Here is a 26,419-nt window from a genome sequence, read left to right as displayed (position 1 = left end):
TTCTCACAGCGCGTGCAGATCTTCACGGTCGTGTGGTGAGTCTGCGGCATGCAGATAATGGACATTGCGCCTCCCTTCGTGAGCATTCAGATGAAATCAGGCTCTTCGACCATCCTTTGTCTCAGAATGTCTGGCACTTCACCGCCTTGTCCGCGTTGTTCTCCACCCAGGGGTGGGAAAGCACTTGGTCGAGGGAAATGCGCTCATCAGGTTGCTTCTTTAGCAGCTGTTCAAAGAAAATGGAAAACAAACAAAAACAAGTTCGGCGGCAATAGAGAGAATTTTATTGTTCTGAAGCATTGGTTAGTATTGCATGCTTTTCTTTACCGTGGTCTTACAGGAGGAGAGAGAGAGAGACAGCGAGAGGGAATAGACTAGTGAAACTGGTGAGGTTAGCCTGGCCAAGGCGCCTAGTTTGCTAAACCAGATGTATGCAAAAAAATAGATCGATGAAGTGTTGATGATCATGATGATGATGACTGATAACTATGATAAATTTCCTACTCCCGCTTGAATATTTTGTGAGAGGGAGGGGTAACTTCACAATCACTAATCTCGGAATTCAGCCACGTTTCTGTAACAGCCAAAATGTGTCGAGCGTAAGAATGTATTGTTTCCTCCAGTTCAGCAGATTTATTAGCAAGACTTCTTGCCTTCATTACAGTGATACGCAGCTGCTTTCCCTCGGATCAACTGGCCATTTTCACAGAATCAGTTTCTAGAGGGTTCATGGGCCGTGATACCCCTGCGCCAAAACTAGTCGGTATCTCCGATGCTTTTCGAAAACACACCTGGGATGCGACCGACTTTCGTTTTACACGTACAGCCTGTTACAATAAAGGACCACTTTGAATATTTACACTTAAACTGTTTTCCATATTCCTACAACTAGGAACGTTTCGTTAATGCAACCTTTGACATGTCATGGTTGACAGAAATGTTTGCAGCTTAGAGGAATTCTTTAGAACCTGCATTTTTTTGTTATAGCCAAACATTTCAAACAACTCGTCTAGGTTTTGACGCAGGTTTCCTGTGAATTCTTTCCACAGCAGTAGCGGTTACGTTAAATTTGTCTTCAAGTACTTCATCAATATTTCATGTATAGTTTGAGGCCTATATTACTCCTTCCCTGATTAGCTGTGCCTGTGTGCTTTGGTAACGACCTTCTCGCGAAGCGGCAGGTGTAGCCCCACCTCAAGGACCGTGCCAAATGTGTTCTAAAGCCTAGAATGATGCTCTCTCTGCTCCTGCAAAACATTCTGGTCGGCAGCTGCTGCCTGTAGTCGGAACAACTAGTTTCCGGAAAATCTGTTCCGTTGTTCTGCCCAAAAGTGTAAAGGGAACATCACAACAAACAAATAAGTGAATCCGTCAATGGCAGGGACCACACATGCATGCCTTCTCTTTTGAAAATCAAGCAAGGTTCCTCTGAGTTCGTGCCCGAAAGCATTATCTTATTGCCACGGTTGAAACTCTTTTGCATGCTGCCCCTTGCTACATATTTTCCTCCGTAAGTGGACTTGTGTCAACTGAAGGTGCACTTGCAGCCTTCGTTCGAAAGGTGAATTATTCATGACCCTCCTACTCCTTTTATTGCTCTGCTGCTACGCGGCACCGGCAGGTGAATCGGCAGCACCAACTCTTAGCTGCTCGACTGGCGTGCGTCCTGGCCCCGTAGGGTAAACATAACGGAAGCGGGAAAAGGTAGGCTAGGGCACATCAAAGGATTCTGGCCCCAAAGTGAGCTCTCGTCCACGAACATGGCGCGGAGCGGTTTTAGGCAAACGCAGTGCCACAGCAAATCAAAACCGGCTATCAGAAACTTCTTTTCATGCAAACCCTATCGTAGTTTTCATGCTGCGCCTTCTTCAAAAAAAAAGGGAGAAAAAGTAGCAGATGACATCTACCCGTAGGTTTGGAAAGTAATACGCGATAGCGTAACTTCGGAGTCGCGGTACCATTATGGAACGGGGATGCTGCATTTTCCATTTATGCTTTACGAGAACTGAAGTTCATTGACGAGACCAAGGCCAGCCGCAAACATTTTTAATCTCCGCGTCACGGGGAAGGCACGGGTCTTCTGCGTTTGTGTGGCCTTATATGTATGGGTGAAAATTTGCGATGGTCAGTTTGAGCGGTGTCAGTGCTTAAGAGTGTTTATTCTCTGGCGTCGTGGTCTGACTGAACGCTCTGGCTTTTTAACAGCGAAGCTGTTCCGTAAACCATTATTTCTCATGCCCACAGTTAAAAATACCAAGAAATTGCCGAGCGCACGCCCATGAGCGCGTGCGTCGTGGCGACCGCCAGCAGTTAACAAAACCAAGAAAATGCCTAGCGCTGGCGTGTGCCTGCTTCGCCACGACCGTCCAGGGTCCTCTGCATACGTTTGTCAAGCTAAGCATACCCAGGTGGTCAGATTGGCACAGATTGGTCAAAAACACATCCTGCATTAGCCGTAATCGTGGCCACACTTGCTGGGAACGAGAAAGACACGTGACAGCGTACGCCCCGCGGACAGCGTACATCGTACGCGTACGCCCCGCGGACAGCGGACAGCGTACGTGACAGCGGACGCAAGGTGGCGTCCAATGAGTGCCACTTCCCAAAAAATGAAGGAATCCCACACTTATAGCAACAATGATGGAGTAAAGGTCGTTGCGGCAGCGAGGAAGGAGCAAATCGTCTGCAACCGTAAACTTAAACCGTCGTGATAGTGACGAAGGTTGCGAACAGCTTCTCTACCTTGAAGTCTTACACAATATTGTGAGCTTCCTTGTTTTTTTCAGCTGCCGCTATTGTGCTGTACACCCACCATGGTGGCTCAGTGGCCAAGGCATTGCGCTACTGAGCCCGAGGTTGCGGGTTCGATTCTCGGTCGCGGCGGCCGCTTTCTTGGTGGAGCGGAAAAGCAATAATGCCCGTGTGTACGAGATTTCACCGCACGTTAAAGATCCTCAGGTGGTCAAAATTAATCCTGAGCCCTCCACTACGGCGCGCCTCATCGCCTGCGTTGCGTCGGCGAGTTAAACCCTACAATCAATGTATTGTGCTATAGATCTGTCGAACCAGCGTTGTTTGCTCGTCCAGCACCATACAAACGTGTTGGAAGTTATAGTACGAAACCTGTTTTCCTAGGCCGAAGAGCACAATTGATGAAACAAGCACACGACAATTTTAAAAATGCTACAGCCTTTCCAGCTTTCTTTTGCGTCAACGGGTTTAGTAAGGTCGAGTGATGCAGCACGTACGTAAACTTAACCTAATGGTCAACCTAATGATCATGAAGGTTTCGTACAGCTTCGCTACCTTCAAGTCTTGCGCGTTAGTGTGAGCTTCTTTTTTATTAGGAAACAGATAGCGAGATAGAGGCAAATAGAGAAAGACCTTTGTTGAGTACGATTTAGTGGAAGTTTAATAAAGGGGGTAAACAAATGATAGATTCGGAGGGTAAAGCCCCAAGTGCAGGGCCCCATCAGTTGACATTGATCTTGAGGTGACTAGCTGGGTGCGGTAGACTACTATGTTTCGATACAAGTTGAATGTGTAAGGTTTGATTTACTCCCCTCTGAGCATATCCTTGTAATGACCAAGTTTCGTAGAGAACAAAGGGTATTTCCCCGTATCAGGGGCAGTTTGAAGCTAATATTGTTTTTTTTTCTACCAAACATCTTCACCCATCTGGATTTGTGGATATATGTATTACGCAATGCTTTGTACCCTGCGCAGAGCTTGCGATTCTTCGGTGTTGTGATCATCGCGTGGCACGGGAGAGGATTGTGTTGCTATGCATATGAAGACATGTTCTCGATATGTTTTTTGGGCAGGAACTCGGTACTCGCGTTATCAAAGGGTATGGCATGCGAGTTCGCGTGGATCTTTGTCGGCTGCATCGCGCCGTCTGCTCCCAGACCTTTGTGTCCAGGTGTAAATGGGATGCAAACTTTCATAATTCTGGATTGGAAAATCTTTCCCAAGCGCTTAGGTACTCTGCCTCCAGCCAAGGGCATAATGACCTTTTCAGCGTGTGTAGGGATGTCTATTCGATAGTTCCGCAAGGCCGACCACGCAGAGAATGGCTCCGGTTGCCGCGTTTTTGATTGCTCTGGGCAAGCGGGTAATCAAGTCAAAGTGGCTGACACTGTAGCCCACAACGAAAATTGTTGCCTTTGTACTTTAGAACGTTCCGGCGCCGGGGTACGCTGTGTTTTCCTGGTTTTGAAACTTTCCCGGAAGGGATTTCATCCTTGCTTGTCGCATGCTGTTGTGTAGGTTTGGATCCATGTTTTTCGGCAGGGTTTATGGACAGCCGCTCGAGCTGTGACATTTTTGTCATGGCGGCCAGCCGTTTTATATATGGCGGTGGCCCTGTATTTCATAGGGGACCGGCCACCATCATTTTGTTTTTTCCAGGCGCTCCTTCTGTGCTACAGGAGTGGAATATCTGGTTTTCCTGAAGTGTATTATAAGATGCAATTTAATGACATTCGCAGTGACCGTGAAAATTTGGAGGTCGAGTACTGCTCCTCATGCGGCCCTACTTTATATTTATTTGGCTTTCTTTAGTGCGGCTATGTCCACGATACGGCAGGGTGTCCGATATCCGGCTTACGATCAGCGCTTGCATAAGTTTTGCCTTTCCTTCTTCTCCGATGTATGGGCGTTATGCAATGTAGGCCAAATAACCGAACATTTTCTCTACTTTAGGGATAATGAGATCGGCTTTGCCGGTTCTGTGTAGGGCCATGCCGAGGATCCTTTCGTGACTGTTTTCTGGGATCACCCGGTGACTTATTGTTAAGGATTTTTTTCAATTTGCCTCGTGGCGCCATGCCTCGTTTGCCAGAAGGATTTTGCCGCGGTTGCAGGACCGCGGGAATGTCGAGAACATACGCTATATTCACTGTACAAACTGAAAAAAACAAGCAGAAGAAACCTTTCTTCGCTTTTTGCACCTGGTATCCCATGGATGCTGTTGAGTTTCGCTTATACTTTTTCAACGCTTCCCCCCCCCCCCTTCCTGTGGTGCAACGCATTTGCCCCCCTGAAGACGAAATCCTGCTGACGCCCACGCCGCAGACAATGTCGCCTCGCTGCGAATAAAGTTCTCGTGTACTTTCTGTCCAAGAGCAGGAAAAGGTGAAACTTTCGTACCGCTGCATTTGAGTCTTTTCAGCAACATTAGGTGATTGTCCAGTTGCCAAACAAATGCTTTTACTCTTTGCAGACTTCATGGTACTAGTCAGGCCCCCTCGCCCTGAGCCGTGCGTCAGTACGCTGGCTTACGGTGGCAGGGTGGCTAACCAACGAAATGCGGAAGCGACGGAGAGTGCCGGCTGCGTCAGTGCCATTTGGGCATACACATTGAAGACCATTCTCTCCGTTTGTTTTGTCAGCTTTGGCTTCTCAAGCTTCTTGTAAATCTTACGCTGCGACTGAAGTGGCGAGCTACCGGGGAGAAAGGCAGCTGGCGTAGGTTTTCTGAAGCGAAGCTTTGCGATTGCGACGCCAGTGTCGACCGCCGCAACCAAAAAAACCCTGAAATTTTAAAAAAATGATGGGTTCGGTTTCACATATTTTGGGTAATTATTTCGTGGAATTTCAAATGCTAGACTAAAGAGTACGAACTACGTGTTTCTAATTGCTTAGGTTACAGGCAGCAAACTGTTTATGGTTGAGCTACCTCCAGCCGCGCAGCGAAACGGCGTGTTCGATTTGTCTTCTTCACTTCATTGCTACAGAAAGTTGTTTCCAAGTACAGTTAGCTCTTGCCTGGTGATTCAGAATGCGCTTAACGCAGAGATACTGAATTTACGTCCCGGTGCCCCCATTCACTGTGGCTTGTATAAATGCTCTCTCTCTCTCTCTCTCTCTCTCTCTCTCTCTCTCTCTCTCTCTCTCTCTCTCTCTCTCTCTCTCTCTCTCTCTCTCTCTATCTATCTATCTATCTATCTATCTATCTATCTCCCCCTCTCTTTCTTCCTCCCCCTTTGGTCTTCCCAGCTACTTATAAAATTGCGCAGTTATCCTTATAAGGGAACAAAGGAGTCGTAGCTAAGTGGTTATGCCAGTATTCCGTCTGAACCAGTGAGGCGTGAGTGCAGTTTCACAAAGTGTGCCTCATTTCTATAAGGTATGCTAACAAAGCCCAAGCACGCCTCCATGCACAGAAAAAATGTTATGATGTATTTGGTGCAACTAATAAATTTTCTGCCATAAATCTAAAACTATCTGCGCACCCCTACAAGAACTTTGCAAAATTGTGTCCAACAGTATCGTGATAAAAGGATAACATGGGTCTCAACTTTTTTGAAGCATTTAAGGTTACCCTTAACATGAACCCTCACAATGCTCCTTATCAAATCTAACTCTACCATCTCTACAAAACTATAATAGCTGCACGTGGAATAGAAATGACATTCCCCTTCAACCACGTGCAATCTTAATCCCCACCATTCAACCTGGTGTGGACTGTTTAAATGCTACGTGGATCGTACAATTTCGAGAGCAAAATCATCAGATAGTAAACATGACAAAACATTGGTTTTTGTGAGACTACATACGTAAATCCAATAAACCTTTTTCGTCGGGGTTCTCCCGCAGTACAAAGGATAATGTTGATCTCCTGACAGGCTACAGAGACGCTCGATGCCTACATAGCCTATCCCTACGAACACTGCAACATTTGGTGCGCAGAAATACACAACGCATTGACCCCCACGGACAGTTGTAACGCTTACACTGCTTTACTGCCCCCCCCCCCCTCCTAAAAGCAGATTGTTCCGTAATTATGAAATTCACTACGCGTAAGCATTATTTTAATGCCGGATTAGGGCATAAGTCACAAGACTGACGGTAATGCAGCAGGCGGCGGCACACACATGAGCCGTTAATTCTTTCCGGAGCCGGAACACGTGCATCCGGCTTCGTGCTCGTCTGTGGTGTTCGCGAATATTAAAGCAAGCCTATACTTGAACACTGCAAGAAATACGGAGAGATAGCAAATCTTATTCCGCATCCTGGGTATGCACCATCATATAAACCTCGGAGAATACCAACGAGAGACAGAGAAAGAGGGAGAGAAAGGCTAAAACAATATATGCCTGGAAAATATCCCAGGACAACTTCGCTCTGGAGACTCAGCGAGAGCTGGCACGAAGAACGAAGATCGGGTCAGCTGAAACTGGGGCCCTGGAAAGAGGGTTACACTCACTTCAATTTATGTTATTTCACTGACTGATGTTTTGTGCTAACCGTGAAGGGATTGAAGGAAAGGACAGTGTTATCACTGCAGACCCAGCGGTCTTTGAACATCATCTAGCTGTCGCTGAACCGATGGGCTGTGCTGATATGGTAAGTAGGCGCACTGTCGCTGAACCGATGGGCTGTGCTGATATGGTAAGTAGGCGCAATCACTCACCTTCAAGATGAGGTCTTTAGCTTCGTCCCCGACGTGGGGAGGGAAGCGCACACCAGCCCTGCAGATGCGCCTGTATGTCTCGCGAGCGGTGGCGGACTCGAAGGGCGGGTTCCCCACTAGGAACTCGTAGGTGAGAATGCCCACAGCCCAGAGGTCCACCTTCTCGTCGTAAACCTTGCTGTTGATCATCTCCGGTGGCAGGTAGTCCAGGGTGCCACAAACCGTCTTCCGCCTGCGCGCATAGGTTGTCAGCCGCACGGTTCTACGCAGAGGGCACTGAGGCATCAGACCAGACACTTGACCTTCATTTATGCTTGTTAAATCTCCTGCTGAGTATGCGTAGCTCATTACCATCATCATCATCGTGCAGATTACCGAAGTATTAAAGCTATCAGCCCCGTTACGGACAGTCACGACCCCGGTCTTCCTTGTCTCGTTCTTCCGCTACGATGCTGATGAGTCACTTATTAAGTAATAGAATGCCTTAAGGGCAAATAGCTGTGTCAATTTTGGCACTAAAGGAACTATCAAGTACTAAATCTGAAATATTCAGATCATTGCTATGAAAGCTCGCTGGATTATCTTGCTTATTTGCATCTACTATTTAGAACTTGTTTACAAAATTTATTATTTTTGGCACTGGAAGCTTACAGAGCATCGTTGGACACATATCTAATGGCTATTGCAGGGTGCAATGGTGCAGATCTGTCTTGGGCAACATCATTTGATGTTGAAATAAATTTTTTCTTCTTCTTCTTCTTTACTGGGGACAGTCGAAGGCGTTCCAGGTGTATTTATTTATTTATTTATTTATTTATTTATTTATTTTTAATTTTTTTTTATTTCTTTTTATTTATTATTTTTATTTATTTATTTATTTATTTATTTGTTTGTTTTTATTTTTATTTATTTATGTTAACCTCAGGGCGTGAAGACGTTAGGGAGAAAGCGAAAAACACACAATACAGACAAAAGCAGCGAAAGAATGCAGATTACGAATAACAGCTTGTTAAGCAAACATGTTGGTTATGGCTGAACGAAACGAAATCTCATTGCTGATTTCAGCTACGGACCAAGGAAGGCTGTTCCAACGAGCACATGTGCTGGGAACAAAGGAATCGCGAAACAGGTTTGTACGACGCGATGGAACGTGAACTTTGTGTTGATGCTTGATGCGGGACGACATGTAAGAATGGCTGGACATTAGCCCGTTTCTGACGGTGCCAATAAAATCCTAAATCTTGTGAAACAAACACAACCAAAATTGTTTTCTACGACGCTGGAGAAAATGGACAGATAGGCTTAGTTTCGTAGATGCAACGCTAGCGGTGCGGTGATAATGAAACGCGATGCTAAGTTCTGAACGCTTTGCAACTCAACACAGAGTGACGCCGTATTTGTATCCCAAAAACTTGCCGGATACTCCAATTTTAAAAGAACGAATATAGAGTAGCAATTTCAGCAAACTAGTAGCCTAATTGCCTAAAGATTCTTTTGGCATACCTTAACGTTCGATTCACGTTAACAATATATTTTAATTGTTTATTTCCTCTGCCCAGTCGCTGGCTCAATTGGGACCATCTCACGTAATTATTGTGGATAGAGCGCCGTTTATGTTATAAAATTGGGTTTAGTGCGTATACTTCCACCTCTCGCATCTACATATCGCCTTGTCGTTTCTGCCTTCACTTCTTGAGATAATTTTTCTCCTGGTCAGAGACAGTTGCGAAAAGGCTTGCTTTGCATCAGTGACGAGGTGTTTGCCACAACAATTGGTGTTTACTTGCCAACTTTGAGGGCGATACAGATATTTCCTAATTAGGATGCTCCAGATAAACAATAGCAAAATGATGGCGTGACCTTATCCAAAAGGTTGCAAGGGTTCAACGTTGTTAAACCAAGTTGGACGAGTGATAGCTCTGTTCGTCGAAGGAACACACACAACTGCCCCGCAAAGCAAAACGCAGACGGTTCTTGGCCCAGTCGGCGCTGTAGGCGCGAACGAGCACTGAACTTGAATGCACCGGCGTCTCGTTGTATCATTTATTCGTGGCTCGCTATGCAATTCCTTTTCAACGAGCGAGTAAATAGACGTTTTCACTTCGCGCAAGCGCAGGAGGCGCTGGCTTCACCTTGCATAAGCTTGAAGGTGGGATGGACACCTTTTTACATTTTTTGCTCCAAATGACTCCATATCGTTACGATTCATGGCAACATTCTAGACGCAGAGCTATCTGAAGGCAGTGCAGGAGGAAGTCAAACTGGTACTGTTGACAAGACCATTGACAAGAAACGTGCTGCCGCGCTGCTCTGCACGAAACGCAAAGCGTTCTCCCGCTGCTCCTTCAACTTATTCCCGTCCCTCCCAGATGTTCCAACTGCCCAAGCTGCCACAGTCACGTGACGACCAAAGAGACCGTCAGAGGCGAAGGGTCAGGGTGCCGTAACAAGTACCTTGACGACCGGGCATGCACGGACCATCCGAAGTCTGCGATCTTGATCTCCCCGTTGTACCCCAGCAGGAGGTTCTCGGGCTTGATGTCACGGTGGATGACCTTGTTCTCGTGGCACACCTTCAGGGCATTGCAGAGCTGGTGGATGTACTGCGCATGCGCACGCACACACCCTCGAACGGCGGGACACGGTACAGAGGCTGACAATTTGCCACATTGGTGGAACATTGCTGCGTATGCAGTGCCATGCAGGTGCAATCGAAAGCAAACGGAGCACATATTGGAGAATTTAAGAGTATTCCTCCGCCACGTGCCTTGTCAGTATCGTGTACGAGACTGTTTCAGGGCGTCCTCCTAGCTAAACCTGCAGACACCAACAGAACTTATGCAGACAGCCACATTGGTGCAAAACTATCTTAAATTCACAAACCCGTGCTTCGTTTACTCTTACAGATTCGAGTGACTAGATCCGTTAATTAAAAAAGAAAACTATGATATTTAACACAGTTGTCTACACGGCTGAATAAAACTCTCCCAGCGAGTGGTAGGGTGGAACATACGGTACAGGTCTGCCCATTCCTCACTTCGCTAAATGAATCACTCTAGGGTGTCCGCAAAATGCTGCATTAATGGGTTTAATAACTGGGAAGGGACAGCTGCGGATAAAAGTCCTTCACACTACGTCAACTCAACCTATTCATCTTCCTTTATCGTCTGCTACAAATGACATTATATTCGTAGGAATCATTTTGTGCGAGTCCTGTCAGTACAAGCGGATGACATCCTAGTGCAATATAAAAAATGCCCCCTCCCTCTCGTTTTTACAAGAAAGAAATACTGAGCTCTCCCACCCGAACCATTCGCATGACGGAGGGTCCCACCGTGGTTCCCGCACCGCATATCAAGATACTCGGTATGAACCTGTGGTTTCACCGCGCGAACCTCCCTGCGAGCCTCCGCAACCATACTTCGGATAGCATACCCACCAGATGGAGGGTAAATCCGAGAGGCAGACACGCCTTGCCTTGCTCACTTATTCATAATTTGTAGTATTATATACACTTAACCTTACGCAACCCTCACCGCGGCCAGAACTCTGAATAAGCATGCAATGATCACAAATACCTACATATAGACATGTACAGTGCTTGTGCGTGTTTGGAATTGAGTCTGCAGCCAGTACTGCCGGCATGGGGGAGGGAATGGAAACGACGGCAACGAAAGGCCAACATTGGCGCATGAATAGCAGACAGTGCGCTGATAAAACGAGCAAATGTGGCCACTGAGACTGAGACAGGCGAAAAACGTCGTATTGCGGACTTCGCAAACCGTAACAGTGCATGAGCTCGGGCCAAGCTTCAAATTCGCGGAGAAGGGCAAAATTTCCACGCATTATTAAGCCCACCAAAAAATATCTGCAATTATTCTCGAAAAAAAAAAAACTCAGTACCAGAGAACCTCCAGTAATTTCTTTCGAATAAGAATGAGGAACAATTTTATTTAGTTTATCGAATCAAAATCAAACATTGAAGGAAACGTGAAAAAGGTATCTTAGTTTCACTAAAGTGCGTTTTTTTTTTCACTGGCTGGGGTATTACCCTTGTCAGCTAACCGCTAAATAGATCTCAATTACAGCACTATGACAGTCACATCACACAAAATACGTTGTGCTAGCTTCGGCCGCAAGCATTAACTTCGTTCGCTAATGTCGTAAAAAAACAGTTCACTATGTTCTCATGCGAAGCTTTGTCTGTTCCTAAGCAGAGGCGTACCTGACAAACGCGTATATTGCTGGTTTTTGTGTAAGCAAAGAACGATGTCTGTGATAGATTGCGCATTTCGCTACTGTACGAGTCCTTTGACGATATCCTGAGAGATAACGGAATATTCTGCGTGAATTGGCGGCTTGGTTACCTCACTTGAAATAGACAAGACCAGTGGATATGGTCGAACGCCCACCCAACTGAAGCAATGGATTTTCTTCCATTTGCGATTGTGGCCTTGCGAACATCGTGGCTCAGATTAACGTGGGCCAATATTGTTCAAAAGGAGCGAAGGCACCGGGTAGTTGTTATTCCACGACACACACAGCGAAAAAGACAGACCGCACACGGATAAAAGGACAACAGGCAAGCACTCACTTCCAGCTACCTTTAATGAAAAAAAACCGCTTGAATGCACATGGAAACAGAACTTAAAGGATGGTGTCAAATCCACATATTAACAACCTGGCAAGAAAATAAACGGCCAAAAACTTCTATAAGCATAAAAAATGACAATGTTCAGTTTAGAGTTGTCGCCTTCTCTTGGGCCCCAAATATTATTTCATCGTGTTCGGGTCTGCACGGGCTAGGCTTTACGGGATTTAAAATAATATGTAGTCTCGAGATCCCCGGGCGTTGATCCAGCCCAGTTTCACGCCTTCTAAGAATAGCCTCACGTTCATGCAATCTCGCAAGTGCTAAGGCTCACTACGGCTCAAACGCACGCTCAGATGCCTCCCACAAAGACAAACTCACGCCTGAGTCTGCGCCCAAACGTAGCCGCAGTAGCGGACTCGAGACTGCATCTGTTTAACTGCCATATTATTTACACGCATTTTTCATTTTTATGGTGATCTGGATTACCCTTGATTTGCACATACCCTTTGGGCACGGAAGGACCAGTCAGTGAAATGTAATCTAGTTGGATTATGGGTATTTATGCGGACAAATGATTATGAGGCATGGCAAGGTGAAGCTCTCCAGCCCATCGCAGTTCTTTGAGCAGCTATTGCTCCGGAGTTATTCAGCATAATGCAAAATATTTTTGCACAGATATTATATACCTCTGTCTATAGCTTGATTTGTGCGTCTGTCTAAAGCTTTATTTGTGCGCAGTTTGAAGTTTAGCAGGTTGCGCAACCAAGCTCTCGAGCCATACAAACTACGCCATTGAATCAGACAAACAATATTCAGTTCTGGAAAGTAATTTAGAGTTGTCATGCCCAAGCGAACTCTTTGCTCTGTGTGAAATAACACCTTCGTGCAATATATTTACTTTTTAGGGGCAGCGCTGGAGATATCAGGGTTTATTGCATTGATCAAGACGTTCCTATACTGGCAGTAAAATAACAGTTTGATGATTACGTAGTTTCCAGAGTTATATTATGGCCTGCAAGCGTCCCCGAATATACATCCATAATATTCATTGCGCCGTTGGTAGAGTACGTAGAAGAATAGGTAGAGTAGAACAGGCAGAGCTCTCTTTCTTTTAGCGGTAGATTATTTACGGGTAGATAATTTGCTCTACCGGTGGGGGGAGAAAAAATGCGCAGGAATTCATATAATTGTCTAATAATTCGTACGCTTCTTACGCCGCTTATCTTCACTGAGTTTTTATAGCCAGATTTGGCTACGGATAGACAAATACGTTGAGTAATTTTAGAAAAATCTCTTACCGTGGCTGCCTGCTTGTCGGTGAAGCGGCTGACCTTTTTGAGCTTTTTGTAGAGCTCCCCCTGAGGGGCGTACTCAAGGATGAGGTAAACTCTGATCTCGTCATGAAACCAGTTGTACATGCACAAGATGTTCGGGTGCCTGTAAGAGTGCAAGGAAGCCCTCATTGAAGGAATGGACAAACCGGTTGGACACCCTCCCATACCAAACCACAGTGACAGCTCAGCGCACTCGGCGCCCCGCTCACAAGAAATGCTCGCCCCCAATTTCAGCCATGAGCGTAAGGCCCGGTTAAATAGGATTGCGAGGTGGCTCCGATAGTTCGCACCGTGAGTTATTTGAAACAAATTTAACTTGATAAGCTAAGCCCCTATGGCTAAGATACTATTGCGTTGGCGCGTGGGCGGAAAAACGCAATATTGAATATCCAGGGTACAAAAACAAAGCTTATCGCCAAAGCAAACGCAGTTCGCTGTTTTCTTCGGAGCTATTTGTCTGTGTCGTAGCGCGTGACGTGGTGTGCGCGTGATAGGCAATCAAGCGCGGAGTTGGAAAACAAACGTTCGCGTGTGTACACTATTAAAACGCGGTGAACGCCAAGTCGCACGGTGTTAAAAACTTGGGCCGGACCACAAACATGTTCGTCTGATTGCTTGCATATGCATTTGGAGGGAATTAACTACCAGCAGAAGCACAAAGTATACATTCAAAATAAACGTGTTTGTGGCAAGAACGCAAAAAAAAACTTCCTCGTACATGTCATCTAAATTCTACGTCCCCTTCACGCCGTGTAGTAAAAAGCTTTGCTTGTCATCCACTGTCGCAGGGCCGGAACGGACTACGATTTGTTTTCGTTTTCCAGGGGTTTTTAATATGTTCTGAAGCTGCTTACATTGAACACAGATTTTAGGTGAATTTGAGGTGTCTTTCTGTGTGGCCAGCTCGCTAAAGAATAAAGAAGATTGGTTTGAGCAGTTCCCGCTGATTTGAGAGAGAGAGAGAGAGAGAGAGAGAGAGAGAGAAACCTAAATGACAGAGTAGCCAGCCTACTCCGTTAAAAGGGGACAGTTGTTGTCAGTGCAGGCGTTGAAAGCAGAAACCACAAAAAATTTAAACCAAGCGCACAATTTTAACTACAACAACACTGGTGACTCTCAACTGATAAATTTTTAACAAAGGTCTGAATTAATTCATCCGAATCTAATCTCATTACATGTCGCACTCAGCAGCCCAGATACAAGGCGCCAGCAGTGAAGAAGGTCAGGTCGAGCAAAGCATTAAAAAAATAGCCCCGGTGACTTTATATGAAACCGCTAAAAAGGTCCAGGCTCCAGGCCAAAAACTTATGTCTAAATGGCCATATTGCCCCTCGCAGAAGCGTTGTCCTTAACACAAGCAAAAGTGTTGCCTTCGTCAAGGACTGATGTGGGGGCCGCCTCAGGACGCAATAATAAATCATCATGCCCAATCATGATCGATTACTGCGAAGACGACTGCACTACCTATCGGAGATAGCAGAGACTTGGACTCTACCAGTACATAGTCATCAGTTTTTGGAAATCTGCCAGGCAAGGGTGACAATGGCGAATGTAGCTCGTAGCGCTGTGTCTATCAGCGAAGGAAGATGTCTACTTTCGCAACTCTAGATATTCTTTCATCCACGCTTGCCGACTGCTTGGAATAAGTGCAATGAGAAGTTGCTCCCTGTTTTCCCGTCAACGTTGTAACCGAACACTTCTGCTTAGGAGAATTATATTGCAAACCATCATTTCGCATCTATTAAAATTCTCCGTGATCACTCAAAACACACTTAGCGACTCTAACAAGTAGGGACGTACACGGCAAGGCCTGCACTACTTGAGTGCTGAAAATGTAAATAGAAATCCACAGAACCATATCTAGCCATGAAGCACTTCTACCAAGCCTAATGTGCTGATTTGAATCAAGTGACCTGCATTATAGTAAACAAGGGGCACGCGAAAAGAAGAAATTTTCTGCCAAATTACTACTTTAGGCGTTTGCCAAGATACGTGAAACACATGCAAGACACAATAGTCCCTGCCGCGCATCTAGGTTAAACCGTTGCTGACTTCCCGTTTTTCCGCGACCTCATACCATCAGCTATTCCAATCCTAAACCATCCCTTGCAAAAAAAGAAAGCCGTTCCAGTCGATGTGAAAGCTGTCAGATGTGCAGAGCAGTGATTCGTCATAATGGGCTGTACCGCCATTATCCGCTTACCGCTACCACTCCATGCAATACGAATTTCCCTTACTGCCTGAAATTGCGCCAGCAGAAATTCTGGCTAGCATTAAATAGGATTGAATTGGATTGGATTGCCTTGGCTTGGTTTTAGATTGGAGGGGATTGGATTGGATTTGGATTAGATTGGATTGGATTTGATTGGATTGAATTGAATTTGGATTTGGATTTGGATTTGGATTTGGATTTAGATTTGAATTGGATTTGGATTGGATTTCGATTAGATTTGGAGTGGATGACAAGCACCGGTAAGCATGATAATCAGCTAATCCTAGACAACCAGGAAAGCTAAGAATAACCAGCTGAACCTTAGCTCACGCTACGTATATCCTGGCATAGCCGCTTGGCTTTCGAAGCCTCTGGGTTTCGCCGTGGTGAAGAGACCGTGACCGGCTACACCGTAACGCCGTGGCAATATTCTTGGTTCCTGCGAGCGAGCTAGGACAACAAGGCGACCACCTAAAGTGCTCTGTACTTAAAAATTACGCGCCGATCCACCAACCCTGCAATTCCAACGACCTCGGCGCCTATACAACAAGATACGCACCAACATTACCTTTTGCAACGACATCACCTACAGCAGCGACGCGGCCATTTAATCGCAGTGTTTTCAAATTACGTTGCATAGAACAGCTTGCAGTGTGTCCAGCAAATTCCCGGGGTATTCACAGCAGCGCTCGACAGGCCACACCGTTCTGGACGTTTCCCGAAGTGACGTCAGGCCAGACGCACCTCCTTCACCCCCAACACCATCGCCGTAACCACTTTTCCCAGTTTGGTTCTCGAATTGAATTTCCATTCGATCAGAGGGCGATCCGCAGCGTGGCACGTGCCCAAAGGTCGTGGACGACTGGCCTTAAAACATTTTACATTTTAGTGCGATTGTCTGCCATGCTCACTACTGTGAAGATGTCAGACCAGCGAAGCTATATTGGTGGATAACATATATATTCAATTAAGTGTGGGGACTTACTAAATTGGTCGAATAAAGTCGCTTACATATCACTCCGTTAAAACAATAAAAAATTATTTCTCATGTAATATATTTCGTAATAGGTGAGATAGAACAAAAGTTACAGCCACTAAGTTACGTGCACTAGACTGACATCTACAGAGCATTCGCGAGAAACTAGACGCGAAATTTTTTTTTTGTCCACACGAAGCGATGACTACAGGACACCGACAACCACTCCAGAGTATATCTATATACGGCTTCGATGTAAAAAATGTAAGAAGTCAGCATTCATTTCATTGTCAACTAATGCGCGGCATTCTTATACCGCTTGTCTAGAGTGAGTTCCTTACAGCCAAATGTGGCTACTAGTTGAGAAAGTCGGTGGATTATTATTTTCCTTTTAACTTTTCTTTTGCTCCTTTTCACCAATGATATAAATATATACCATTATATTGCCGAAGTTTCCTCACAGCGCTGGTTAATATTTCGTTTTTTTTTTTAATATGCAAGGGGTGCCGCAGAGTTGGCGCAATTACGCTATTTTTACACGTAATTGCAACGTTCTTTTGTGGACTTCCTTGTTTACGCTTTGGTTTTGGGGGGATATGTATGAGATGAGTATTTTTGATTGAGAGATTATTTATGAATCCTTTTTCTATCTGTCTCATTATCCCTTTTTAGAAATTATGTTCGACCAATTATCTTCATTTACGCTGTTATAACGATTACAGCTGCATATTTCGCCAAATTTGCATTTTTGTGGAAATGCACGGCGTTACGCGTTCCTGGCTTTTGGGGTACTCGGTAAAGGATGGTACGCATTAATGTACACAAAGCGTTAGCAATTGTGGGTGCGTTTAGCTGAGAGAGAAGTTAGTTTCTCAGTAAAAGGAAAACGCGTGTGCCCATTGTACCACAGAGCGGAGTGGTGTCCTACCTGAGATGTGATTGGATCTCAACTTCCCTCCTGAGCTGGCACTCCACATTGTTCTTCTGAAGCTGAGCCTTGAACATCACCTGCGGTTGAGTGAATACGGTATTTCAGCTTCGTCACAGAAAGAAGACTGCATACGCCTCCCCACACACTGTTCACTCAAATGAATCAAGGTAGAAGGAGCGTTGTGTAATGAGCCACGTACTTGTAATGCTAGACGAAGCGCATACTTAGCCGACATTTCGAGCATTTTAACACCGACTGTACAGAGAATTCGCTAGTAGCCAAAGCAGGCGACGATAAATTCATTTATAAATCAAGAGTAAAGACCAAGAGCCGTGACGTCCAAATGATAGATGGTGGTTATATTTTACAAAGATGGCGATTAGAGGAAGACCAAGCAGCTAGAGCGAGAGCTGCTCCCGCGTAATACGGGCACCAATGATGATGATCGCATTGGTTCGGTGATGATGATGATGATCTATAAAATTTGAACACTTCCCCGGCCACAAAGATGCCGGGGTCAGTCTGAGTGCATTAACTACGATAAGTTCGGTCCGGTCCGATCCGATAGGGCAGTCAGAAAGTGAAATTGTCACAGGGGACGTCTTTTCAAGACACGCCCAGAATGTCGGCGCAGATAGCGCAGCAAGGCTGAAATACAAAGCCCGTCTTCGAGGTTCTTGTACTCCGATGCAGGTTCCTAAGCCTTCTTAACTGCGATCGCTGAATAGTGTATTGGAGGCTTCCGCTTCTTTCTGAAGCTCTGGACTCCCGTAATTAGATTGTCGCTGTCAGGTGCGTTGTTCTTCAGAAGGTTTGTGCAGTATATTGTTTTCTTTAAAATGCATTGGGGATTACGTGCTGCAGTCACTTTCCTTGCATATCTTATAGAAACGTAGTGATCCCCCTCTTCAGTTATGTGCATCGCTTTTATATAGGCAAGATATGTGTACCTCTTCTTTCTCGTTGAACATTGGCAGTGGAACATTCACGCTCGAGACATTCGGCATACGCACTGCCAGCGCAATGGCAGTCGATGAGCCCTTTGTCTTTCTCGAGATCATACCAGCGGCCTCTTCAAATTCACATGAACTTAAGGCACCCTCCACTTGAACTTCAAAGGCAATCAACGAAAGGGGAACATTCTCACTGTCTCTGTGAAGAAAGAAATGTTACAGAGGGGACCTTTCTGCACCAAGGCTGGTTCACCAAGGGTTCTAAAATCAGGTGTGCCGTAGCATAGTTCCGAAAGTGCAAGAAACTCATTGAAGTTTTTCGAAAAAAACGATTTCGCGATTATCTCGCACTGTTCGATGGTTTCAGGTTTTTTGTCTTTCAATCGGTAGTATAATTGTATCATTATATGCATGATTTCATCCTCGCAGTCAATTTGGGTGGCATATTCCTCATCCACGGAGTCAGTGTCGATGAACGATTCAATTTCCTCGTTTAACAATCTCAAGACAACTTGAGTTTTCCGTAACAAGCGCATGAAACTCTTCAACCGATCGTAAACATCGTTGGTCTTTGTGGTCAACCGCAGTACCGCTTCTGCGTCTCTGCGTAGTTCTCGAGCAATGAACCGCACCTCTTCTCTTGTTTTCAGTCCATCAAGATGGATCGTACACACACGAATACTCTGTTCGGGTGATGCATCTTCAAATATGGAATGAGCTTTAACGTGCACCTCACCTTTCACAAAATTAGTTTGTGGACACATCGGGCAGTCGTCGGAGGTGAAGTTGCATGGTCGTGTCATTTGCCCGTGACGTCGGTCGCCTTTCGGTAGCACCACCGTGGCTCTTTCCATCCCAGTGGTCCGTCGTCGGCATCAATGGTTCTTCCTCCTTCTAATAGGCCAAAGTACAGATAACTCTGAGTCGCAGGAGGGCCTTCATCCCGGGTTTATCGGAACCATATAAAATAAAAGGAAAGACCAAGAGCCGCGACGTCCCAGGGATAGGTGGTGGTTCTATTTTACAAAGATGGCGGTCAGAGGAAGACAAAGCAGCTAGAGCGAGAGCTGCTCCCGGGTGATACGGACCCCGATGATGATGATCTCATCAGTGCAGCTATGATGATGATCTATAAAGTTTTAACAGTTATCATTAAGAATCTGTGCTGGTGTGCTGGTGCTATTCGCCCAGAGCCGAGAGGCTTCTTTTGAACTACGCCTCCGATAATTCGAGGATAGTAAAGAATGGCATAGTCGTTGCGAGCTTCAGAGCAGCGTTGTTTAAGTCCTGCTCTCATTCCGCAGGGAAGGCCTTCGAACTAAAGATTTCATGTTTGCAAGATGCTGGCTATCCGCTAACTGTCTTGCGAGCCTCTTGTGATGGGCTACTACGAAAGCTTAAGCCCGAGACGCAAGTAAAAGCACAGGGAAGACAAGTAGAAGAACGTTTTAAGGTTTCTTATTCTATTTGTGCATGGCCTCTCCAATCGACTAAAACAGTGGCTGAGAACGCAGTGAAAGTGGTGTTCCCTGCGAAAAACAAAATAGGTAGTGTCTGTCCTATGGTCAAAGAGAAATTTGAGGGTAAACATGAAGTAAAAAATGACTGAACTGTTAGTCAGAAGCGTCCATTCCTTGAATGTACTAAAAGTGGCAGCAACTCCAGTCCGTGGATGATGGCGAGAGTGCGGAATACAGGGACTAGAAATGACATCCAAGTTGCACCCCGAGTGATATCCGACTTCCGCCCCGACCGTCATTCGACCATTGATAATTAACTAGATTAAGCTGCAACTCACGGCTGAAATCGAATTTCGCTTGATTTTTGCTTGATGGTGGTGTGCGCATGGATGGACGCGGACGGACATTGGGAGGTCCTAAGGTTCGAGGGAGTAAGCCGTTTGACTCTCGGGTACTAATTGACGGTCGTAGCCTAATCCATCTTTTTATGGGATGTGTTACAAAGTACCTTAAAAATTTCTCCCACCTCCCCTCGCGGGAACCCCTGTGTAGATGCGACGCATAGGGGGTTCCGTTGTTGTTTCCGTTAGGTTGATTCTCCCATCGCGTGAAACGTGCCGTGAACCCCCTGCCGCGGCTATGACGCAACGTGGCGCGGCTATGACGCAACACAATCCAACGCAATCCACTTTAATCCAATCCAATCCAAATCCAATCCAATTCAAGCCAAGCCAAGCCAATCCAAGCCAATCGAATCCAATCCAATGCCCCTCGCGAGAGAGTGTTCGCTATCGGAGAGGAGAGGGGGTGAGCGGCGGAGAGGGCAGCTCGCGCGGCGAGGAGAATGGGGGAGGGGTGTGGACGGACAACAACAGCGCCGTATGGAGGGACAAGGCGAGTGAATGAGATGCAGTCGCATCTAAAATATACCTGCCCGTTTCACCCGAAGGCATACGATTTCTTGGCGTACCTAGCGACAACAGTGTGCCATATGACCTCATCATGGTTCTAGACTTCCATGCCATTTGGAGGTCCAATATGGCGGTGCGCCACGCTGATCCTCACGCCCTCACTGTGAGCAAATACGTCGTACAAAACATTAGTTTTCTCTTTGAAGTGCACAAGTTGCAGACGCCCGATTTGGAATGGCTGCCTGTACTAGAACTGTGTACGTTTGATGTTTATTTTACGTTTTTCCGTCAGCCGAAGTTCAACCGACGCCTTTTATTCTATCCTTGAAGTGTATTGTGTGCGGAAAAAAGGTAATAATAAAAACGAATGGTCGTAGCCCAATGGGTAAGACGACTGACACTAACTCTGTCTTGTCTACCAGACACAGATTCGAATCAAGCCGGTGCTTGTGTGATTTTTTCAGGATTGTAAATGCTGTGCGCACGGACGCGGACGGACATTGTGCGGTTCTAAGGTACTCCACAAATAAAATATTGTCTACAAAAAACCTTTTAGATGTAAATGCGTGTATATACATAGGGCAAACTGGAAGGTGCCTCATTATAAAATTAAGGAAACATGCGTCGAGCTTGAAAGGAAGCCCTTTCACGCACTTACCCACGCACGGTCAAGAGTGTGGCTATACAGTTCTTTAAAGGCTGTTGTGTTGTTTACGCATCCCAATCAAACTTCCAGAGAGATCGTGGAAGCATTTCGTATTTCTAAGTACAAAAACGAGTGTGTAAGTCACCCTTCCATGGCTTTGTTGGACAAACAAATATCACTGCTATCATCTTGCATGTAATGTCAGTAGCCGACACGTGTTTGCTGTGTGCGCTGTAGGAAAGTCGTTGTGATGATGGTGGGCAGTTTTGTAGGCGTATAGGTCGGTTTGTTTAAACAATAAAATTTCCGTTCTCCACTCGTCCTTGTCGTTTCTTCTTCGTCCTTGCTTGTTTTGCGCCTTCGTTGCCATGGATTACCAGTCTAACATTCTAGGCGTGAATTGTCCATCGGATTAACGTATACAAAAAGTTCTTGAAACGTTGCATGGAGATTGGCCTTTGAGAGTATAATGATGTCTAGCACAGCGGTACCGGTAAGAAGAGAGGGAGTTTGATTGATTGATTGATTGATTGATTGATTGATTGATTGATTGATTGATTGATTGATTGATTGATTGATTGATTGATTGATTGATTGATTGATTGATTGATTGATTGATTGTGGGGTTTAACGCACCGGCGGTACATAGGCGATAAGGGGGTGGAGGGCAGGGCACCGGATTGATTTCGACCACCAGGAGATCTTTAACGTGAGCAGAAATCTCGAACACACTAGCGTTTTCGCTTTTCGCCTGCACGTTTAACCCATACGGCACTCAACATCTTCCCGAACTACCATTAGGTTTCTCGCATAACCCGCACAAGTAATTAACAAATTCTAAGAATTTTTGGTGTAAGTCACCCGCAAAACTCGCACCAATTTTCCCCCTCCCACAAATGCTCACAACGCCGTGATGCATAGCTTGGCACGGCCGTTCGTAATTGCTTTAAAATTCTCTAATGGGGTCTTACTGTGTATACAGCGTTACTGCAATAAAAGTTTTTTGAGTCACACTCCTGTGTTCAAAGCGTCTAAAACTTTCAAGTATACAATGCACAACAACATAGACTTTCGGATAGAACATTGCACCGCTTTTGCTACCTCAAGACACATTGTTATATAGCAGCAAAGTTTTTTGCATTTGTGCAATGCTAAAACACCGCCCCACAAGCGTACTTCTGCATCAGCAATACCTCGTTGTCAACAACCCTTCTAGATCCTGCTTTGTGTCCCTTATTACTTTGTTTTGTTTACCAAAACAACTAAAATAGATTGTTTAGTCCTAGGCGGATTGAGGTCGACACTTAGCTATCCCACTGTTTCAGGGGCGCTGCAGTTCACGGTTCAAGCTTTACCTTAAGCGCGACCAGATACTGGGTGCTCTTTTCTCGGGCAAGGTAGACCTTCCCGAACATTCCCTTTCCCAGTGGTCGGCCGATCTCGAAGTCATCGAGGCGCCACATCTTAACCGGCCGTTCTTCCCTGCAATAAAGTGGGGTCGGTGCAATTAGGAACAACAGCCACGCCCTTCATGACCTACGTCAATTGAATTGGACGTGCAGACTTCTAGGCTTCGACAGTTTAATACAAAAACGCGCCACACAGCGATGAACAAATGATCCGTCACAGCAGTGGAAAGCACTATTAGAAATGCACGATCCTGAAGAACTGGGCGCTAAATGTCTGACGATGAAATAACAGCGCATTTGTTGTAGTTATTTCGTATGTGCACCTATTATTGGCTCCAAACAGGCCACTATAGATAATGACGACGACCACCTCGCCGCAATGATCTCCATCTTATCTTTATCTTTGACTTATCTTTATGTTTGTCTTATGATCTTTGTCTTATTTCTTCAATAATGTTTTTGGGTTGACTGTAGGGTTTAACGCGCCGACCAAGGCAGGCGATGAGGCGCGCCGTAGCGGAGGGCTCCGGATTAATTTTGACCACCTGAGGATCTTTAACGTGCGCATAAATCTCATACACACGGACGTTTTTGCTTTGCTCCTCCATCAGAAAACCGGCCACGTGGTCTGGAATTGAACCCGCGACCTCGTGCGCAGCAGCGCAGCGCTTTAGCCACTGAGCCACCGCGTTGGGTGTCCTATTTCTTCGAGGAGCGCCATTCATGGTGCGCGGAACAGGGTTGCGAAGGTTCTGATTACACTCGAGCAGTTACTAGACCATGCGTTGGCGGAAATATCTACCAAATATTACACCTTCGCAGGAGCCATACAAACTTTCAAAAAGAGATTGCGTTCTTCCCTTGTTTCCTCCGAACTCTCGACGCCATTTACCAGCGGCTGTGACGAGCAGCCGCTGGGGCAGTTCAGTGCCGCTATTGGTGGGTCCCACTATTGGCTGCAACCAATCAGCGCCGCCGGCTTCCATGGAGGGAGGTACTCGGTGGTTCGGACAGTTCGAGCGGCGATTCTCTGGCTCGGCTCATAGGGATCAAAGCCAGTCTCCGTCCGTTTATAGACTTAGCGGGTAGTTCTAAAGTGGATGAAGCGGAAGCACAAGGCGTTTTCTGCAGACAAACGCTCCACGCGCATGCCATCCTCGCTTCAGTGCGGCCACGTACACACCAGTGCATTTCTGGGAAACATATTTCAGCCTCCGCGTATGAAACGACGTAGGCAAACTGCGGCTCCAGCTAGTCCCCGTTCGACCGAATGAAACTCGTGGCGAAAACACAGCTACAGGTGCGTGGAAGGCGATGATAGTGAGGCGAAAATTTGCCTATAAATCGTCTCATCCACACCAGTGAACACCCCAATCAATAACCTACCAGTTTGTTTCTCGAATCGGCCAAGGAAAGCCCTGGACGATCCAAGTACTTTCAAGCTGGCACAGTATGCTGGCGAAACTCTCATCTAAAATTCGTCGCGGCGGAGCTTGTTGCGTTTTTACATTCTCATACCTCACGCCCAAGTGATGGGTTCGCTGATTCTAAGCATAACGCGAGTTGAGAAACATGGTTCACGCGAAACGGAATTCGAAGCACAACTAGAAGGACGTAGGCGGGCGTGAGCGTCGGCTGCCATAAAACGCGTGCCGCGCTGCTGTGCACCGCCCATAGTTGGGCATATCATGGAGTCACAGGGACCTTGACACCTGCCCTTAGGCGGTGTTGCTTCAAGCTAGTAAGCCAGTAGCATCCATTGTGCTTTAAGTCGCGAGAGGAGGGCAAAAACTTCAAGCTTAATAATTGATAAATGTAGTAATCATTACCTGAGCAATTTTTTTTTTTGTGGAATTGGTTACTCGGCACTTTTTGTGTATGGGAAGACCGCTTCTTGAATAATATTGCTGTTGATTCTGGCGTAAAATCACTGCCCTCAGAACCAAATTGGCGAGTGCTTTATGCTGCATGACGTCCAATGTTAGAGCTATTATATTGGAACTGCCAACTCTCGACGAGCACGTCTAGCCAAGCATGTCAGATTTCTCGACACGGCCGCGACACGTCTTTGCGGCCACTGGGTGATTTGTCGCGCGATTATTCAGCTCACTTAATCGCTGCTATAGTTATTGGCAGTACCGTTATACTCTGAGCATCGCCTATCCGTCACTTCTGGTTCCGACACAGCTGCCATACCGGTTTTGGAAGCATTGAGTGACTGATTGCGCAATTCTCGATTTCGAAGAATTCGCTATGTGTCCCGCATAGGCTAAAGAAGCGGCGATACAGAGGCACCCAGAAAAAGAAACCCCAACCAGAACTACAAACTCCGAAAAGCGAATACGTCTCTCCCGAAGTGTTACATTATTTATGAGATGCCGTTATAAATCACAAGTGGGAGCAAACGAATCGTGAGGTGGCTCTTGCGAGCGTCCCGCCGGTGTGAGTACTTACATTGCGTAACAAACTTCCTGGCCTCGCTTGGGCTGGCGAACGCTGGCGTCAGTTGGTTTCGTGCCGCATGTGTCAAAAGCTGATGGGACCACAGAGACGCAGGTGACTCATCTCTCTCAAGAAGGCTCTTCAACTCACGGGGAAGCCTGCGGCCGCGTGAAACAAACCAGCTACGAACTAAACTAAAGTGACCACCGAGACAGGACCGCGCCTGTCCCACCACAAATGCCCCCTCAAATCCTGGGGGATTCAAATTGGCTGCGCTGACCAAGAACGAGCGCACGCGGTACCGTGGGTGGTGGTGGTGGTGGCCCATAAACAGGCGCATACCCACTCAAGGGGATTGGCCAGGAAAGGGGCGCTCACCGAGATAAACTATGTACTCCGTAATTAGGGTTGCCGAGCTTACGCCGTGCTCTCTTCGTCCTCCGCTGTGTCAGCGCTATTTTATCGTTACAATCGTTTGTACTTGGCATAGCCGGTCGACCGGAAACGCCGACACGCAGTCCGCGAGCGCACCAATACTAGCGCCTGTGAACCAGCCCTAGGTTTTAGAGGCATTTGTGGACGCTGGGGCCCAAGACGGAGTTTTAACTACGGCGATAGAATGTCCCTCTCATTCAGAAGCGAACTAAAACTGCGCTTAAGAAACACTCCGCACCTGGCCTCCTATGCTAACGGATCTTACAGCCATCCAGAACGGGCTGCTAGCGCTACTACCGGCACTTCAAGCCCCAGGAAATTTTACTGTACAAATTTACACGGATTCAACGGCGGCCGTACGGGATTTGCGCCGTGTAGCCTCCAACTCGTCTGTCTCAAGAGACATTCATAAGCTACTGGATACGTACCCCTGCCCTTTCCGACTGTCGTGGATCCGGCGTAATAATTTGACCGCTCATATTGCGGCAGATAGTTTCTCTCACCTTACGTCGGTTCCACAACAGCTGCCCTTGCTGTCAACTTACCCACATGAACAATTAGTCCAACTCAAGGAAGATCTGCGTCGCGCCACACGCGCTCTCATCCCACCGTGTGGAACAGACCTTCCCAGTGGGCTCACTCGCTGGGAAGAGGTCCTGCTCCGTAGACTTCGAGTTGGGGTGTCCCTCTCTCCTGCGG

General features: G+C 46.4%; 1 protein-coding gene across 1 annotated transcript; it reads right to left on the bottom strand.

Annotated features, from left to right (window-relative positions):
• LOC144151785 (aurora kinase A-B-like) lies at positions 1–22,903 on the bottom strand. Its single transcript, XM_077682919.1, has 6 exons — positions 22,790–22,903; positions 17,462–17,541; positions 13,310–13,448; positions 9,872–10,020; positions 7,418–7,649; positions 1–226 (listed from the first exon to the last, which is right to left on the bottom strand). The coding sequence occupies exons 1-6, from the start codon at positions 22,895–22,897 to the stop codon at positions 122–124; spliced, it is 813 nt and encodes a 270-aa protein (XP_077539045.1). The 5' UTR covers positions 22,898–22,903; the 3' UTR covers positions 1–121.
• Between the last annotated feature and the right edge of the window lie 3,516 nt (positions 22,904–26,419).

The sequence above is a fragment of the Haemaphysalis longicornis genome, unplaced genomic scaffold, assembly GCF_048455015.1.
Source record: "Haemaphysalis longicornis isolate Haplotype H1 unplaced genomic scaffold, Haemaphysalis longicornis Haplotype H1 scaffold_9, whole genome shotgun sequence".
Lineage (NCBI taxonomy): Eukaryota > Metazoa > Arthropoda > Arachnida > Ixodida > Ixodidae > Haemaphysalis > Haemaphysalis longicornis.
The sequence above is the reverse complement of the archived record's forward strand: the minus strand, read 5'-3'. Positions and strand labels throughout refer to the sequence as shown.

Bases quoted from the DNA above. Each gene is read 5' to 3' on its own strand.
- LOC144151785 (XM_077682919.1), bottom strand. From the start codon at position 22,897: ATGTGGCGCCTCGATGACTTCGAGATCGGCCGACCACTGGGAAAGGGA. The intron at 17,542-22,789 runs GTAAAGCTTGAA...ACTCAACCGCAG, and splicing joins AGTATCTGGTCGCGCTTAAG to GTGATGTTCAAGGCTCAGCT. The intron at 10,021-13,309 runs GTAAGAGATTTT...GCGCATGCGCAG, and splicing joins CCGACAAGCAGGCAGCCACG to TACATCCACCAGCTCTGCAA.